The sequence below is a fragment of the Camelus ferus genome, chromosome X (assembly GCF_009834535.1).
Source record: "Camelus ferus isolate YT-003-E chromosome X, BCGSAC_Cfer_1.0, whole genome shotgun sequence".
Classification (NCBI taxonomy): domain Eukaryota; kingdom Metazoa; phylum Chordata; class Mammalia; order Artiodactyla; family Camelidae; genus Camelus; species Camelus ferus.
The window spans coordinates 79,570,592-79,589,099 of NC_045732.1; the positions used below are offsets into that span (position 1 = coordinate 79,570,592).

The 18,508-nt window shown below is 50.8% G+C and overlaps 1 protein-coding gene across 4 annotated transcripts in view; it reads right to left on the reverse strand.

Annotated features, from left to right (window-relative positions):
* The window catches only part of MAMLD1 (mastermind like domain containing 1), a 55,702-nt gene that overhangs the window by 26,743 nt on the left and 10,451 nt on the right, over nt 1–18,508 (reverse strand). For 2 of the 4 annotated variants that reach the window (XM_032475674.1, XM_032475676.1), the window contains exons 2-3: nt 9,734–11,446; nt 7,706–7,828 (exon numbers count right to left, since the gene is read on the reverse strand). In XM_032475674.1, coding sequence (XP_032331565.1) covers nt 7,706–7,828; nt 9,734–11,446 — 1,836 coding nt within the window. The remainder of the gene's footprint in view (nt 1–7,705; nt 7,829–9,733; nt 11,447–18,508) is intronic. The other 2 variants (XM_032475675.1, XM_032475677.1) reach the window with 1 other exon arrangement.

Genomic DNA, 18,508 nt, shown 5'->3' on the forward strand with positions numbered 1-18,508 from the left:
CGGTTAACGTGGGGAGAAGGACCAGAGGAGGGGAGAGATGGAGAAATGCTGCCCCTTTCTTCCACTGTCTTAGAAGCTGTTACTCCACTGGGAGTCAGGAGCCAGGGAAGGCTCCGCTCGGGGCACTGCGTGGGCTCTCAGGACTGCCACGCACGTGGGCCTGCAGTGGAGATGTGATAACTTTGGACCTTTACATGGCTTTTCGCTTTCAACCACCTCATTGCTTTGGATGGGAGAGGCTAACACGATAAGCCCTCATCTCACCACAACAAAACACAATCTAACAAACAAAGCAGCTCCTGTCTTTGTGGGCAAGATGCACAAGCTCAAATAAAAACGGAACCCTTTTCAACTCCTTAGGAAGAAGCAGAAACTCTTTCTCTAGGGGGTAGGGGTGGGGTGCTCTCACTGTAGGCGTCCACTGCCCCCTTCAAGCTCCCAGGCAGCCAGGCCAGAGCACACGCACACTATTGCTCTACGCTGTGGGCCCAGGTCGTGGGAGTTGACAACCCCCAAGGGACAGAAGAGGCTAAAAGTACAAATGGGCTCAGGAGAGGTTTCCATAAATCTGTGCTATGGGTCCATTAATGGATTTAAGAGAGGAAAGCTGGGGAGGGTGCAGGAAGGAGGGGCAGGGATGCAGTCAAGGCCTCTTAGTGCAGATCCCTTGCTGGCCTGGTGGGTCACATCTCTGACCCACATCGCCGCTCTGGCGCCATCCTGCACTCAGCGACAGTGCTAGCTGTAGGCGTTTGGGCCACAGCTGAATGGAGCAGATCCACTGTGACTTTCTATCTGCCCTAGACATTTTTTACATTTTACTAACTTTTCACTTGGGGTCACAACAACTTCACTTTCAAATCTGATGTATGTCTGGAACTGGCCTGTCTCTCCATGCGGTGTTTGACATTTTGGGTTTGTAGATATTCATAAGGAGTTACAGTTTAAAGGAACACTACACAATGATTTATTTCTGTCCTCTTCGACTCTTTGAAAACTGAAATCACATTTCTTTCCTTGCCTTACAGTGACAAATAAGCAGGTTGTTTCCATGAACTTAGCATAAAAGAATGTATACACTTGGTCTTTAAAATATCTCATTTTGGGTACCCCAACTTCAGCAAAGCTCACTGTTTCTCCAAGGATTTACTATATAGCACAGGGAACTATATTCAACTTCTTGTAATAACACATAATGGAAAAGAATCTGAAAAGAAAATATATATGTGTATATGTGTAACTGAATCGCTTTGCTGTACACATGAAACTAACATTGTAAATCAACCGCATTTCAATAAAAAAAAGTTCATTGTTTCTATTCAGGTATGTTAAGACAAAAGGAACAAACAAAAACATCAAGCAAGGAGTGGAGGGTGTAGCTCAGTGGTGGAGTGCATGCTTAACATGCAAGAGGTCCTGAGTTCAATCCCTGGTACCTCCATTTAAAAAATAAGTAATTAATTAATTAAAATAAAAAACCTAATTACCTCCCTCTTTCCTCAAAAAAATTTTTTAAAAAGTCAAGCAGATTTCTGAAAATAGTTGCCTTTCCAGCTTTCATAAGTCAAATTGTTAAGCAATTATATTCAATATTTTACAATAACCTATCACAAAAAAATGAAAAAAAAATGTATAACTGAATCGTTATGCTGTATACCAGAAACTAACACAACATTGTAAATCAACTCTACTTCAATAAAAAAATATAAAGTCTTCTGATCTCTATTATTGAAGCATCTGAATTTTGGGGGGCTTTTTGCATCCGTGTAAATGTTGGTGTTGACCTCATTGAGTGATGGACGATTACTCGGTAAAAAACAATGCTGCCTCATTGCAACGCGACATCTCACCCATTCTTCAGCTTGTGACAGAGACAAAGGTTGGCGTTTAAAAGGTTAGCCTTTGATAGGCAGCTCATTCAAAATTTCCATTTTTTGAGAAAGGAACATAGCGTTGAGCCAGAAGATCATTAATGGTACTTAAAAACCAAACAATGACAATGAAAAAAAAATCGGATTCTTGGTAACCTTAGTACCAAGTTCTGAGCCTATGTTTCCCAAATTCACCAGCCTATGGGGTTTCATTTCCTGGCAATTCAGAATGGTTAAAATAAAACTCGTTTTATTTTAAAAATATGGAGATGTTGGTCCCTAAATTATCAAAATGTATGTTACACTGTATTATAACTGTATTATAATTATACATATGTTTTCTAATAATTATACATATGTATACTAATTATGTTTCCTCCCAAAACAGCTAAAAAGTGCTTCCCCAAACTAAATAGCTCTTTGCTGCCCAATTTAGAAAGAAAGGAAAAACTAAGCTTGTATGTCCTTCGTCCTTAAATACAAACTAAAGATGCTTATTCAGGAACACGTGGTCCATTCTGTCTGGTAGAGAAGATGCCTGCGGGGCGCAGACCCATAGGCTCTTTGAAACTTGACTCATCTGCCTCATCCTCCCTTAGTGCAGCCCGGAGCTGCCCCCAGAGGCCCCCACTCTTGCATCTCAGCTAGACTAACCTTTGAAATGAAATCTCTGACGCTTCCCACCAGAACTAGGAAAAGACAAACGCAAAGAAACTTCTCTCAGAACACGGGGGAGCGGTGCTGCTCGGCCCAGACACTTACCCTCGAAACAGCAGAAGAATTAAGGGAGGCAGATGAGAGGAGTTGGAAGTCCAAGGTCACAGGCCCTTCCTTGGCAGTTTGTGGTACATCTGGTTCCAAGGGGGTCAAGTATTTTGGCAAGATAACGGTTCTCCCGACTCTTCCTCCAATGGACAATGGAGCCCAAGTAACTTGGACAAGAACAAAGAATTCTCTCTTCCTAACTAACTCGTTTGTATCATTTTTGTTTTCAATGGGAGATCACGGTGTGAAGGGAAAGATTTTAATTTGCAGTGCTAATTGAGGCAGCAGTAATGAAACATTCTGCCCTACTGGGCAGCCGAGTCCAGCCTGGGAAATCCAAACCAAAAGGAATCTTGAGTTTAGGCAGAGGTGGTTTTTGGAGGCTCTGGGGGTGGGAGTGAGTAGTGGGGAGGAGGGGGAGGAGAGAGGAGATGGCATCCGTGAAGGGTCAGTGCAGGTGCTCTGCGTGCTATGGCATCCATCTGGGGTCCAGTCTGAGCAAGGTTCCAAAAAAAACCATACAGACAGGAACGCCAATCCCCTAGTGCCAGTGACCTAGCCGAGCCAGCGTCCCTGGCGGCACAAGCGCTGGGCGGCCGGCAAGGCTGGCCCTCACTCTCTTGCTCTCCCTCAGGTTCGTTCTCTCCACCTGTCAGCAGCAGGCCCTCTGGATCTAGAAACCGCAGGCAGCCTTCAGCCGGCTGCAGGCGGTGGGGTTGGGGTTCAGCTGGCTGCAGACAGAATTGGGCTGCTCCCTCTGCCCTCCTCTGCCCACTTGAAGTTGTCCTGGGGCCCGTTTTCTACTCAGCATTCTCGCGGGGATGGTGCAGCCCCCACGTAGCTCCTGGCACGTCTGCTCTTTGTGCTTGCAGAACAGTCAGAGTTCTTCCCTCCCCACTGGCCAGGGCGCTCAGGAAGCTGCAGCCTGGTTCACCTGCTCTGGTCCTTTCTGGGATCACCAATTGGGGTCCACCACTTGCCCTCTCCTCGGCCACCTGGCAGAGGTCCTCCCTGACACCTCGCCTGTGGAGGGTACTCCCTGACCCTTCTCTGCAAGCCACAACCACTGCTGGGAGCTGGAGAGGAGCCTGGACACCGAGGTAGTCTCCACTGAGTGACTGGTGTTCCGAGTTTTAAGAGTCTTCCAGGAACAGTGGTAGCATTCTTGTGTGCCAGGCCCTATGCCAAGCACTTTTACCTCATCTCGTTGAAGCCTCCCAGCAACCCCATTCGATAGGTATATTAGTATCTCCACTTTATAGACGGGGAGACTGAGGCCCAGAGAGGGGAAATACCGTGCCAAAGGAAAAGGTGGCAGAGCTGGGATTTAAACTCAAGTAATCCAAAGCCTGGGTTCTCTCTCTCTCCTTTTTAATTGACATATAATCAGTCTGCAATGTTGTGTCAATTTCTGGTGTACAGCATCATGTTTCAGTCATACATGTACATACACATATTCCTTTTTATTTTCCTTTTCACTATATGTTACTACAAGATATTGAATATAGTTCCCTGTGCTATACAGTATAAATTTGTTGTTTATCTGTTTTATATATAGTAGTATCTACAAATCTCAAAATTCCAATTTATAACTCCCCACCCTCTTCCCACTTCCCCTCCATAACCATAAGGTTGTTTTCTATGTCTGTGAGTCTGTTTCAGTTTTATAAATAAATTCATTTGTTTTTGGTTTTTTTTCTCTCTAAGTCCGCATATGAGTGATAGCATGTGGTATTTTTCTTTCTCTTTCTGGCTTACTTCACTTAGAATGACATTCTCCAGGGACATCCACGTTGCTGCAAATGGCATTATTTTATTCTTTTTTTATGGCTGAAAAGTATTCCATTGCATAAATAGATCACAGCTTCTTTATCAAGTCATCTGTCAATGGACATTTAGGTTGTTTCCATGTGTTGGCTATTGTAAACAGTGCTGCTATGAACATTGAGGTGCATGAATCTTTTTGAATTAGAGTTCCTTTTGGATATATACCCAGGAGTGGGATTACTGGATCATATGGTAAGTCTATTCTCAGTTTTTGAGGACTCTCCATACTGTGTTACATAATGGCTACACTAAAGTACATTCTAAAGCCTGAGCTCTCTTGAACTGAGCCTCCAGCCCAGCCCTGGGGCCCTCAGCCTACTAAGGCCCAAGGCCCAAGGGCCAAGGCCTCAGTGTCCCTTGGGTCTTGGGAATGCTGTACTTGGGAGGGTTCAGTCCCCAGGAACAAGACAAACCCGAGGGCGAAGGTGACAAGAGTGATTCCCCAAGGTCCCATTTCAGATTGAGGTGCCCAGACTCCCTGTACAGGCCCAGCCCCTCCAGGAAGGCAGATGGCAAGTGCTCCTGATTAGCCCCCGGCCTCCACAGTTGCTGGGTGTCCACCGAGGCCTAAGCAAAGGAGGCAGGAGGCTTAGCGTTAAAGGCAGAAAGCATAGCAAACCCAGGAGAGGCCTATTCCAGCCTTCCCCAAGGCAGGTTCCAGTCTCTTCTCTTGCCCCTCTCAAAATCTGTCCAAACAGTATCACAGCCCTCTTTGGTCTTATTTCTCTGCAGCTGCTCTCCTCCCCCAGCACTTGCCTCAAGGATCAACTTTCAGGCTTTTTTGTTTTTATTCCAACTGGCCATCATCCACACGTCCCTCCTCCCTAGGATGCTGCCCTCCCAGCTCTGCAACCGCACATGCGCCAAGGATGCTCTTGCTGCCTCTTGCCACCCCTACTCTTCCAGGGTACCACTCCTATCTCCTTGATGGAACCATTTTTGTCTTTGAGCAAATGTTAGTTCCATCAGCCAGGGACTGCTGGCAAAATTGAAGTCTTAACCCTGATTTGCACAATACCCTAAGGTATCTTCAACAGTCTTCCGGGAGAAGGGGCATTAAATTCTGGAAACAAAATTCATTTTGCCTCACTTTGATTAAAAACAAAGAGCAGTCACTCAGCGTTGGGAGTAGGATGGGGAATACAGTAAGGAGATTTGGGACTGCTGAAATTCAACACACCAGGGCTGGTGTCATGACTCCAGAAAGAGTCCCATAATAATTTGAGGTCCACATCCTTTATCTGTAATTTTAAGGCCAAAAAGCTCTGAAAGCCTATATATGTGCATATGTATATTTATAAATTTGGTGCCAAGATTTATTGGAGGGGCAAAACTTGACCTGGGTTTAAATATTCAGATTTCTCTGCAAAAATAATAAAAGACTGCCCCAGATGCCACTGGAGAGTTGTGTGGTGTTTGGTATACGCACCATATTACCTTTCAAAAGTCCCCAAAGTTCTGAATTTGGAAACACATCTGACCCCAGCGGTTTCAGATCCAAGGCCGGGATCCCACACTAGCCCTGGCTGAGTGTGTGGAGGGCAGGGCTCTGAGTGGTATCAGTTTAGCATCTCCTGTCTTCCAGTCCCCTAAGAGATGGGGTCCGCAGGCTCAGCTGAGGCTCAGGGAGGTTAAGTGACATTTCTCCTGGTACACTGCCTGGTCAGTGTTGGTGTCCAGACTTGAACCCTACTCTGGCTGCCTCCTGAACGGCTGACAGACTGAACGGCTGCCCTGGCACCAGATGGCATTTTATTTACCTTTGACCTTCAGTGTAAGCAAGCAGTCCACTGAAACCAGATCGTTCACTTAACGAGGAACGTGAAATTCCCCAAACTGAGACAGACTAGTCTGCAAACAAGAACTAGCTCCTATAGACAGCTGGACTGGACAGTTCTGCTCACCCAAGAGTTGGTTTCTCATGTTATATTTAGAAATTCCCCTTTAGGAAAACTAAGATCTGGATTAAAATGAATGCCCAGTCCTTCTGCGGTAACCACCACCAACCATGGAGGTGCAACGAGACAGTCCACGCCAAATAGGAGGTACTAGTGTTTTCTGAGGTTCAGCTTGGCCATCAGTAAAACTTGACAAGTTCACCCTGTTAGAAGCAAGAATCATGGACTTCATCACCACGGGGACTGCTGTCTGTCCTTCCACGGGTGACCTGACTCTTGCCTCAAACACTTACCTCTTCCTTTCTCTGGTACTCTCCTGTACAAGTGACCAGAGCTGAGTTCTTAGGCCTTAAAGTGAATGTGGAGAGGCCATGAGAAGGGCAGCGGAGCTGCTGCTGAGCCCGTGTGGAGGCCTGCTTGGTGCACTTCAGCTAGAAGAACTCCGTGCACAGAGCAGGCTGCTGGGCGGTGGGGTGGGGCCAGGGTGCAAGCACGAGGTGGGTGTCCCAGCCATCTGGCTGGGCCAAGACGGCTCTGACCCCTTTCCCACCAGGCCCGGGGATGTCTAGGCGGGACAGGTCCTAGAACAAGAAAAGCCCACAAGGCCCCACGACTCTTGTCCATCTCCCAGCAGGCATGGGGTCTGCAGAAAATGCTGCTCATACTCTGTCCCAACACTGCACTAGTTTTGAGGGCCACCTCTTAGCCCCCAGAAAACAGATCTGGAGGCTCAGGGCCAGGAGGTAGTCACAGTGATCACAAACTTGCATTGGCAAGTTTTGTGCCCTGTTTGAAGTGCTTTAGTGGCACTGGTGCATTTAATCCTCAAACAACCTAGCATCACCCCCAGTTCGGAGACAAGGCAATAGTTAGGAGGTTATGAATGTGGGCTCTGTAGCCAGACTCCCTGCCCTGGCCCTGACTTGCTGTGTGACCTTGGGCAACTCTGGTGACTTCTCTGTGCCTCAGTCTTCTCGGCTTTAAAGAGAATGATAACAGCCCCTACCTCTGAGGATTAAGATGAGAAAAGGCAGGTGAAATACTGAATTGCCCACTCAGGCCGTGGGCACCAGCCAGTGCTGGCTGGGAAGGCAGTTCTTGGCAGCAACAGCATCCCATTTGGGGAGCCTGGCCTTTTGCCTCTGTCAGCGGAGGTCACCCGAGCCTTTTCTCTCCTAGCCTCACAGAGCTTGGCTGCTTGCTCCTTCTCCTGAACATTTCCTCCAGCCCCACCTTGGGAATCGGTCGCGTGTGATTTTCACGACCCCAGTTATTAAGGATTCTCCCTGTGAGTCAGGCTACGCATGTTCCCCACTGAAGACAAAAGAAACCAAAAAGGCTCACAATGTTAGATGCTGACACGTCTCCAGGCTGAGGATCTTGCCTGCTAGGGTAAGAGTTCCAGGGCTGATGCTGGCGCTCCCCCGAGCCAGCCGCAGAAGTCCACGAAAACAGATGGCAACAAGCCTATAACAAAATCAAACCAAAGTGCTCCTGAACTGTGGACAAGGGCCTGCCGCACACCCTAGCCCCTCCCCACAGGAGCTCTGCTTGCTGTGTGCGTCCATCGAAGGACCAGTCCTTGGTGCGGAGCCCTCAGCTTGGCTATGCTGCATGAAACCTGGATGAAAAAGATATGGCCTCTCTCCTCTGGGGACTGCCACAGTCATGGTCATCCAGGGCCCTCAAAAGAGACGTGCTCCCTGTGGGCTACGTCCCCAGCCAAGCACTTGATGGAGGCAGAGCGGGAGCCAGAAGTACCGAGGATGGTTAGGGGAAAGCTTCCTGGGAGGAAGCGTGCCTAAGCCTTGGGAACTGTAAGAGTGGGACAGGGGAGGAAAGGAGGGCAGGGAAGGCCAGACACAGGCAACAGCGGGAGTCAAGGCCGAGAGCGCAGGGTGGGCCGGGAGCTGCAAGCACTTCAGGGCCCAGAGAAGAGTGCGTCTAAGGAGGTAGATGGAGCCAGCTTACGGGCCTCCAGAAACTTCTGAGCAAGTGTGAACATGATCAGGTTTGTGTTACAGAAAAGTAATGCTTAGGAGTAATGGGTGGTTTGCTGGGGAAACTAGTTTGAGTCAACTGTATGAGTTCAGATGAAGAATCAGGAGGACCTGAACTTGGGCAGACCCTGCTTCCTGGTATTCTCCTGGAGTCCCTTTCATGCGTTTGTCTAATGAACAGACTATACAGCACAGGTGACGCGATGTCACTTTCAAGACTAGGTTATAAAGACAGTGAATTCTGAGTTGCTGGCACATTCTCTCTTGCTCGCTCTGTTGAAGCCAGCTGTCATCTTGTGAGATGCTCTAAGAGGCCCACATGGCAAGGAACCAAGGGAGGCCTCTGGCCAACAGCTCATGAGGAACTGAGGCTTCAGTCCAGTAACCTGCAAGGAACTGCTTCCTGCCAACAACTACAGGAGTGAGTTTGGAAGCAAATCTTTGTGAGAGACTTGGGGCCAGAAGACACAGCTAAGTTGTGCTGGGATTCCCAACCCACAGAAACTGTGAAGTAATATATGTGTGTTGTTTTAAGCAGATGTTTTGGGGTAATTTGTTACGCAGCAACAGACAACGAATACAGGCAGGGATCTGAGCAATGAAAAGTGGGAACTGTGCTAGACACCACCCGGGGAGAAGTCACTGAACTGAGTGAATGATGAAACTGTAGGAGATGAGGGACAGGGAGAAGTCACAGGGATCCTGAGAACACGGTCTCTGGAGCAACACCTCCCGCCTTCAAGCTCCTGCTCCACCTCCTGCTAACTGTGTGACCCTGGGCAAGTCATTTCAACTCTCTGAGCCTCAGTTTCTTTGTATGTGAAATGGAGGTGGTAAGAGTCACCACCTGACACGTCTCTGTCCTTTTCATTTTGGACCTGCCTCAGCACCCAGGGCAGTGATGCCCTGCACGCTCGAGCTGCCCAGCAGACGTTCACGGTGGCATTTCTAGAAGGCTCAGTGTGCTGCCTCACGCCAGCAGGGACAAGACTGAAGTACTTCGGTGCAATTTCCTTGCATCCTGTGAAGCCTTCACTAGTCCTGGGTGAGGGAAGAGTGCCTCGCCGCCCAGTGCAGGGGAAGGCAGTACTGGGCCTTCTGCTTTGTCTGCCCTGGTTCCTTGCCTTGGACAGCACTTTCCTCCCAGGGAAGTTAAGTGACCTGTGTGCGAACTAAGCCATCCCCTTGGCCTCACGAATACTGCTCTTCCACCATGCAGTATCAGCTGGCTTAAATCGACTTTTCTGGAGCCCAGTCCCTTCTCAGAGAGGACTCCAGCCTGGATTTGCCTCCAGAGCCAGCTGTCAGTAGCACAAGGCACGGTGCTTATTTCCAAAACAAAGGGGCGCAACTAGAGATGAAATGGGCTTACCTGTCTGGGCAGAGAAGGCATGGCCTCCGAGGCCACCGACCGCGGAAAGCGCTGCGGCTGCTGCATCATCTGCTGCAGAAGGAACGAAGACTGGTCAGGCTGCTGCGGCAGCCGCAAGGTGGCCGTGGCCGTGGATGAGGCCGTGGCTGAAGAGGCCTGGGTCAGCGTCGGCTGCTGCAGGTAGTGGAGCAGGGACGGCTGCCGGGACGCGGCAGGCACGGAGGGTGTCTTCTGGGGGCCCGGCTCAGAGAGGAAGTGGGACAAGGGCTTGGTGTTGCCAAAAGTAAATGGCTCCGGGGCTCCCGGGCCGGGGCTGGTCAGCCCCTGCTGCATGATCATGCTCAGGGTTTTGGGTGAGTGGGTGGCCATGGGCTTGAAGATGCTGTTGGCTTGCTGCTGCTGCGGCGGCGGCAGTGGCGGCGGCTGGCTGAGCGGATTGCTGGTGGGCGTGAGGCTGCGGATCAGGGAGCACTGCGGCGAGAAAGACTGCTGGGGCAGGCCTGGGCTGGACAGCTTCTCCGGCCGGTAGGGGGTGGCGGGCCCCGGGGTGCTGGTGGGCAGAGCAGACATCAGGTGCCCTTGAGGGTTTTTGATGGTGGATGACACCAGGTTGGCGAGAATGGAGCTCTGCGGGCTGAACTGCGGCTGCTGATGGAGAGCGGGGCTGGGGAGCTTCTCGGGAGCGTAGGGCAGGGTGGGCCCGAGGGCAGTGCTGCTGCTGGGCGCCACGCTGGAGAGTAAGGCATTGGGAGAGCCTTGGAGGGCGCTCCCCGGCAGGCTGCTAGACGACATGCAGGACACCATGAGGCTTGGGGAGCTGAAGGGCTGCGGCGGGTGTGGCGATGGCACAGGACGGTAAGGTGGGGAGAGGCCTGGAGGTGGCAGGCCAGGCCAGCTGGTGGTGGGGCCCGGCTGCTTTGTAGTGGATCCCTGCTTGCTGGCGGCCAGCGCCTTCAGCTGGTGGGCGTGATGCCACTGAGGCACTGGGAGCGGGGGCAGAGCAGCAGGGAGCATGGCCTGGGCCTGCTTCTTGGCCTGGGTGCCCAAAGAACTGGGTGAGACCATCTGCTTACCAGTGGCGGGAATCACATAGCTGATCCCTGCCGAGGAGGGCGGGATCTGAAGCGACACACTGGTGACCTGGCTGCAACTAGAGGCAAACTCCTTGCTGGAACCGAGGCTCTCCAAGGGTGGCATCTGAACTGAAGGCGGCTTGGGTGTCATGCCAAGGGTTGCTGGGGGGTGATCTAAGATCAGTGGTTCTTCCGGCTTGCTCCCCAGGATTTTCTCCAGATCGAGCTCACTCGGAGAAGGTTCTTGAATTCTGGTTAGCTCCTCCAGCAGATCTTGAAGCTCCTGGTCCACAGCCGGCATGCTGTTGGTTTTGTCATAGTAAGGAAGAGGGGGTCCTTTCAGGCTCATTTCTGCTGTCGGTGGCACCACAAATGGTGAACCCATGACGCTGCCGTTCATGGGATTATTTTCCAGAAGTAACGAATGGCCAGCTGCTCCCATAGCTGCAGGGCTAGGGTTCATGGCTAGCGCAGGAACCTGCAGCTCTGCACAGGAGGTGCTGGGATGGGCACCTGAGCCCATAGAAAGTGTGACATCTTCAAGGCAAGGTCTTTTGATTTTATTAGGGTAACCCCCGTCAGCCATGCCTGAAAGCTGGAAATTATCTCCTTCCTGTCTCCTCTTAATGGTTCCCTGTGGCTGGAATAGAAAAGAGAAGAGGGAAGGAGAACCAGAGAGAGAGAGAGAAAGAGAGAGAGAAACGTTTATAAAGGCTTGGCACTTTAAAGCTACTGAACAGTAAACTTGCAAGATAAAACAGATCTCTCAGTTTTAAGACTTACAGTTGTCACAACTATACAATACAGCCTATCTTTAGAACCATGATGCTTGTTTCTTTGTTGCTGTGCTTCATTTTCACTGTCTTGTTCCATTCCAAATAAAGCATGATGCTGTCTGTATACCAAACACTACAGAAAGTCACGCAAACGATCTTCTCTGCCCACTTGAAGGAGCGTTCAGTACAGTTCTGCACAAGGCATGGAATGAACTGTGCTGCTCCAGGCAGACACTGGAAAGCAAAGTAGAAGCAGCTAAGAGAGTTTCAATCCCCACTGTCTACAGAGATCCTGCTTTTTTAAAAAAAAGCAAAAGCAGAACATAGACTTTTAGGCTGCCTCCCTGTCTTGGTTAAAGGCTGCAGTGAGAAAATGGGATACAGCAGAGACTGCCAGGGAAAGAAGTAGACTTGTGTGTACTTTTGGGCAGCTGTCTGAGAGACACTGTTTAGAGGATAACACAAGTTGCAAAACACTCATTGTAGCATGCTGCCATTTATCTGGACAGACAGACACACACACACACACACACACTGTGAGCATACAAAAACACCTTGGAAGAACCTAGATGCAACTGTTTGGAGTAGTCCTCTCCTGGGGATGACTGCCAACTCCCTTTCTATTCTCTACATTTTTGTATTGCTTGTTTGTTTTGAATGAGAAGGACTTGTAATCCAAAAAAAAATGTATAAAGCTATCTAAGAAATTCCTCTGTGCAGATGCATCCTCAGCTGGGGGAGACAGGAAAAAACAGGAAAAGGTCCCAATCTGTGATCTGCACTTAGGGGAGTGGCCCACCATGTATAAAAGAGTAGCCTTCAGGAACAGAGTAAAGAAGTTAGGACGGCAGTATTTCCTACTCTTTCAAGGCTTTAGGCTGTCACCTGTGGCTGTCGTGTTAGTGACCATGACCTGCAAGTAAAGGGAAAAGGGAGTGGAGTGGAGGGATGCGTGTGGGAAGAGAGGAGCACGGATACATTTCTCTTGAAATGCTTTTTCATGTAAGAAACCTCTTTCTAGCTTTGGAAGTCTTACTGGGACATCCAGTGCTGATCTTCCAATGTCCCCTGATGTTTGGCTCGCTGGAGGGTCGGCGCGTGCATGGGGGCCACCTGCTAGCATGACAGTGGTCATGACTGATTTGCAATAGACAGCCAGGTTGAGAACTGCTGGCCCAGAGCATGGGTGGGGGCAGGGTGGCTTAGGGCCCTGGTTCCGAGGCAGATGCAAGTAGGTCTTGGTCTTGACACATCATCTCTCTGAGTCCCAGTTTCTTCACTTGTAAAATGAGCATAATTTTACTTCTCATCTCAGGATGCTGCTCAGACCATGAAGTGAAACGGGGCAGATTCCCTGACACCTAGTAGATCCTCATTAACTGGTAGCCGGCATTACAAAGGGTGGATCTGGAAGTGCTCTGGAGTCCAACTTCGTCCTTGAAAGACAGGGACCCTGAGACCCAGGGATGGGCAGGGCCTGGCCTGAGTGGCTCAGCCAGAGGGCCCCAGGGCCCAGGCAGACGCGGGGCCCACCATCACCACTCAGCTGCCTCCTGAGCCACAGCCTTCACCTGCCCTGGCGGCAGCCCACTGACTGCCCCGTCCGGGCAGGACGGGCTCCCCCACTCTAAGTTGGGGGGGCTTGGCCTACTCTGCCTTTTCTTTTGTGATGTCTGCCAACTAGGTAATGGCACTGCGAGGACCAGCTCTGCCAGCAAACTCATCTGAGGCCTGATGACCAAGTAGGGGGCAGGAATGGGTTGAGGGGGTACAGCAGGCATCGGAAGAGTCCTCTCCAGTCTCCTGCTCCACCCTCGCACCCAGGAGTGCTTGCTATGTAGTTGGCCCACAGCGGGTGCTCAGTAAACAGCAGCCGAAGGAATCAATGGACCAACGAACACAAGCGACCCAGTACACAGCAAGCTCTGCCATGTGTTTTCCCGGCAGTTCACTCCATCAATGGCGGGCCACAGACAAGTCCCAATGAGTTTGAAGAAATACAATATACTGAAAATAGGAATGTCTACAATAGATCAGTAAGGAATGACTGAGAGTAGGCTTTACGTAGGATCCCCAGCAGGGAGTCTGAGTTGGCGATGGCAGGGCCGGCTGCGCTGTTCGTGATGTCTTGGACTCAGAGCAGGTTTAATGCCAGTGAAGACTGTGTAGGACCAGCCGAGGGGGAGGATGGGGTTGTGGGGAGGGAAGGAAGGAAGAGAGGAAGGGAGGGCAGGGGCTGTGAGTTGCAATGGCTCGGAATCCCTCACAGATTTTGGGGGTTCCCAGGGCTTTCATTTAATTGTTGGTCTGCCATTAACCTGTTAGGACTAAGGTGGAAGAAGGTGAACCTGGGATGCTAAAGTTAATATTGGGAACCACTGGCAAAGGAAAGGGGTCTCCAGCTCTCTGAAACGAGAGTATGTGCACACATGACTTTTCAGGCACCCACTGAGTACCGCCAAGCCAATGTTCCCCACTCAGTTCCAATTCTGGAACCCAACTGGGCCCTCAACACCAGTGTGGACCCCGGGATGCCCTTGTGAGGTGTTGAGGTTCCGTCCCACGCTCGTGGATCGGATCTTCAGGAGTGGGGGCTGCCCAGCCTGTCCGTGGACGCCATTGGTGCTCGCTTCTGACAGCTTTGGGAGGATGCTTAATCAGGGGGCCCGGCTGGCCTTGCTGTCCCTGGGGGTGGGCTGCAGTCCCAGCAGCAGGACAGGCAGGAGCCTCTTCCTAGCTTTCGTTTTCCAACAGACCTACATGAGACTCTGCTTCACTGGAGGCCACGGCTCGACATTTCAGGTTTTACGGTGAGAATTTCCAACAGTTCACCTAAAGCACCCTGGCCGAATGGCCAGAGCCCCAGCCAAGCCTAAATGAGCTGAGGGAAGGCGGCTGTGTTTACACGGAAGTACTCAGCCTTGCTACAACAGCACCTGCTGCCAGCGGGCATCCGCGAGGTGTGGAGATCTCCTAGCTGGCTAATTTCGCCCCTGGATCCAGGCTCCGCTCAGCACCTCCTCCTGTGCAGTTCCCTGACTTATGACTCATCACAATTGTGAGAAGCCAGCCAGGGGCTTTCCCCGATGCTGGTACCACACTGGCGTCCCCGCCGGGTCACCTGGGCCTGTGGATGCTGCTGCTGAGGTCGGCCTGGGGGCATGGCGTGTTTGACTGAACCTGTGGCCACCATTCTAGATCAACTGCAGCAGAGAGCTTGCTACTCTGGAATGACGTCCCCTCTCAACATCATGTTGGGGACAGTAGGTCCTCACCAAACTTCTAGAACCTTCTAAACATTTCTACCTAGGTGCCATTTTCCAGTCTCTGTGGACTCTGTGACAGCAAGCTATTGGTCCCAGTCACCAGCCAGCCCCTACTTCCTCCAGGCCTTGTATTACACAGGCCCCTGCCCATTCACTGTGAGAACATTTTTTTTTTTAACAATAAGTGAATCAGTAGACACTAGCAGGATTTCTAGAGAATACATCCCAACCATCCCTGTTCACAGAAAAAAGAATGGGTTGTGATGTCATTACACAGCTAGTTAGGGGCTAACAGCAACACTAGACCCCGGGAGGCCCAGTTCCTGGCCTGAGCCTTCACAGGTCCGACCTTTGGTGGTGGGGGGGGGGGAGGAGAAGTGAGGGACGGTGCCCTGGCGTCTTTTAGACAGGAATGACTTTATCTCCATCCACCAGTGCCTGCCGAGTCCCATTTCATAATTGGGCAGACAAAGCCACCAATGTGATCCCCAGGACCTTATAAACATTCATTAAAATGCATGTCAAAGCATGTGATGCCTTCCCCACCCCCTAAATAATAAGAAAACAAAGGCAACCCTTCTGATAGGGGCCAAGTTCAGCTCTGAAGTCAACATTATTTCTGGTTCTGTCTGAACAGTGACAGATAGCAATTCTTCCCTTTCTACATTTTTTAGTTCAGAATGGCAAAAAGGGCAAAGATTTCTTGGAAAAGGTCTAGATTGTAAGAGTCCGGGCTCATAAAGTGGGCATAATGAATATAAAGAATGCAACATACATATATGTTATATAGTTATATATATACTCTTTCCAATGAAGTCTGGAAGGCTGCTCTAAACACTTAATTTTGGACACTCCAGCTGGAGGGTTAACACGGACACCTGTAAAAGACCAGCAAGAATAGGCACACGTCCCACTGGGTAAGACTGTGGGAGGCTGACAGTAGCCGGGAGAGATCAGCTCAGGGAGTTTCAGCTTCCCTCCAGAGGCCCCTGGGCAAACATTGTCAAAAAGCTGGAAATGGCCTGGGGTATAGTCCATCTCCCCCTTCCTCCTCCACTAGCGCCCCCTCTGGCCCAGATCGGGCCAGTCGGCTTGCTGATCCTCCCATTGCCTTTCTCACAAGTACATCCACACTCTGGCAACACGTCGGTCCTGTTAAATGTGCTCCCTATGAGTTTCTAAGAACCTCGTGCTGGCCAACTAGCTTGAATTTCAAGCCCTCTGAGACAGGAGTGTTTCCCAGTAGACTTGCTCAGGAGAAAGGGGGGAAGACTTCGTGGGGCCTGGTGGAGGGAGCCCCAGAACAGATGAGACATGACACATCAGGAAGAGAGACAAGGAGGGAAGGAGGGAGAGAGAGAATATGCCTGCATAGATACATGGCACCAGAGGAGCATCCGCAGCTACAGTATAAATACCCGTGTCTGGCCAGAGGTCTATTTGCATGTTTGTTTTGCAGAAGGATGTCCCAACAAACTGAAACTGACCTTTCCACAGAACAAACAGGATTTCCAGCATTTCTCGAATGGTAAGACCCGAGGCTCTGGAGGATCCCTGGGTGCTTGGGAATGCCAGGGAATCCTGAACACTGACTGGCTTCAAGAGGAGTCAGTTTGTCTTAGGAATGAATCTCTGCCAATTGGTGGTTTGGAGCAAGAATCTCACCCTACAGTAGGGGACGAATTGGTGTCCCGGGCTTGCCCTGAGCCGGTAGAGACTGCACGCTCAGCCCCTTATACAGGCAGAAGTGGGCTGGAGTGGAGGAAGGAGACCTGGAGGAGCCACCAAAAGACCTGATTTAAGTCCTAGCTCCTCCATTTGCTGTGTGACTATGGGCAAGTCACTCCCCCTCTCTGAGCCTCAGTCTCTCCTTCTGTGAAATGAGTGCTCGGCCTGCCCTGGGTGCTCACAGCATTGTTGAGGCGTGCCCATCAGGGGCAGTCACTGTCACTGGTGTCATTCTCCAGGTCCTGGGTCCTCAGGCTGCCCCAACGCCCTCCAGGGTGGGCCTCGCCTGGCTCTCTGGCAAATAAGGACACATCCACTAGAATTGGGGCATGGGGAGGGAGCAGAGGGAGGCGAGTAGCCTGGTACTGATGGCATTGACCTGACAGCCAGCAGTGCTGTCTTTAAAATTCCACCTCACCAGCACCCCCATCCCCCAGGTTCCACCACACTCTTGGTGAACTTCAGCCATCCCAACCAGTGGGCTGTGGCTTCAACAAGCTTTAGCCAGAGCCATCTGAGCAGCAGCACCAACAAATGCAGAAACGAGCAGGCCTCGGTGGGGGATTTTCTAGAACTGGGTTCTTCCTTTCCGTAGTATAGACACACCAGTTGGAACAACTGGCAATTCTAAGACTGACCCCAAACCAACAGATGTATATGGATTTACTGGGCTCATAATTCATACTGTCCCACCTCCGAGAAGCCCCCCAATATTCTGTCACTGAGCAAGCGTTTCTTGAGTGCTGGCTTAGCACTCCTAGGCTGTCAGAACTGCCAGGCCCTTAGTGACAGGCTGGTCCCCCCCATTCACGTTAGGGCTCATGAGGCACAGAGCCACGAAAAGATGTGCCTGTGGGCCAGCTCCTCTGACTCCCAGGTTGGCCTCTTTTCACTGAAAGAAACCCTGACCCAGTTTCCTCCAAACACCTGCCCACGTAGCATCACTAGTGGGATGAAGATGACTATTTGGGGGAGAAGAGAAGGATGGAGTTGGTGTGAAATACTTGGATGGATTTGGCGAGGTTGGCCTAGAGATCAGGCAGGTACTGCCTGTGGGGCTGGAATAGAAGCTGAAGGTCAAAGGCAAGGGTGCTGTCCCAGGCCAGATGACTCTGCAGGACTCAGGTTATCAAGCGTCATCTGCATTTCACCTGAATTAGACTGATGAGCCCGGAAACACGCAGGACAGGGGAAAACGGGAGGCAGAGCTGAGGTTGGCAGCCACCAGGGCCACTGGGCAGACCTGGGTTTCTATAGAGGGCAGAAGGACCATTGGAGTTCATTTAAGCCCAAACTTCTCACTGCTCCCTGGGGGCTGCTTCTACGTATCTTGTGGTGCAACCTCTCATATGTTCCGATCCCACTCTGAGCCCCAGTGTCCCCATCCATAAAGTGAATGGTCCCAGCTTTGGTAAGCTGATGCTATGACTTTCTTCCTGGACTGCTCCTGCAGAGAAAGGAGGAATTCTCTTCTTCCTCACCTAAGAGGGCCTCTCTCCCTGGGGGGCAGGTAGGCGGAGGAGACCCTAATGTCTCACGAGTATCCCTGCCACGGGCAGGGTCTGTATTATTACTTCCAATCCCAGATCCTCTTCAAGGAAGCACAACTTGCCCCAGCAGATTTGGGGGCCAAATTATGGTCCTCCCCAAATCTCTATCCCTTTCTAACAAGGAATGATTTGAACATAGTGCGTGTGTGTGTGTATGTGTGTGTGTGTGCGCGTGTATATGTGTGTGTGTGTGTGTGTGTGTGTGTGTGTGTGTGTGTGTGTGTTTAGACTAGCAGTGTTGATTCTGAGTATAGCAGGTCTGGGCTAGTTGTTGACTCAAGAATGGCGGCTCAGTGGGAAAAAAACATGGCGGCCTGCGATTTCGGTGAAATGAGCTGTGACACATTCTATTCGAGTCCTACCAGATCGCCAGTTACCAGGA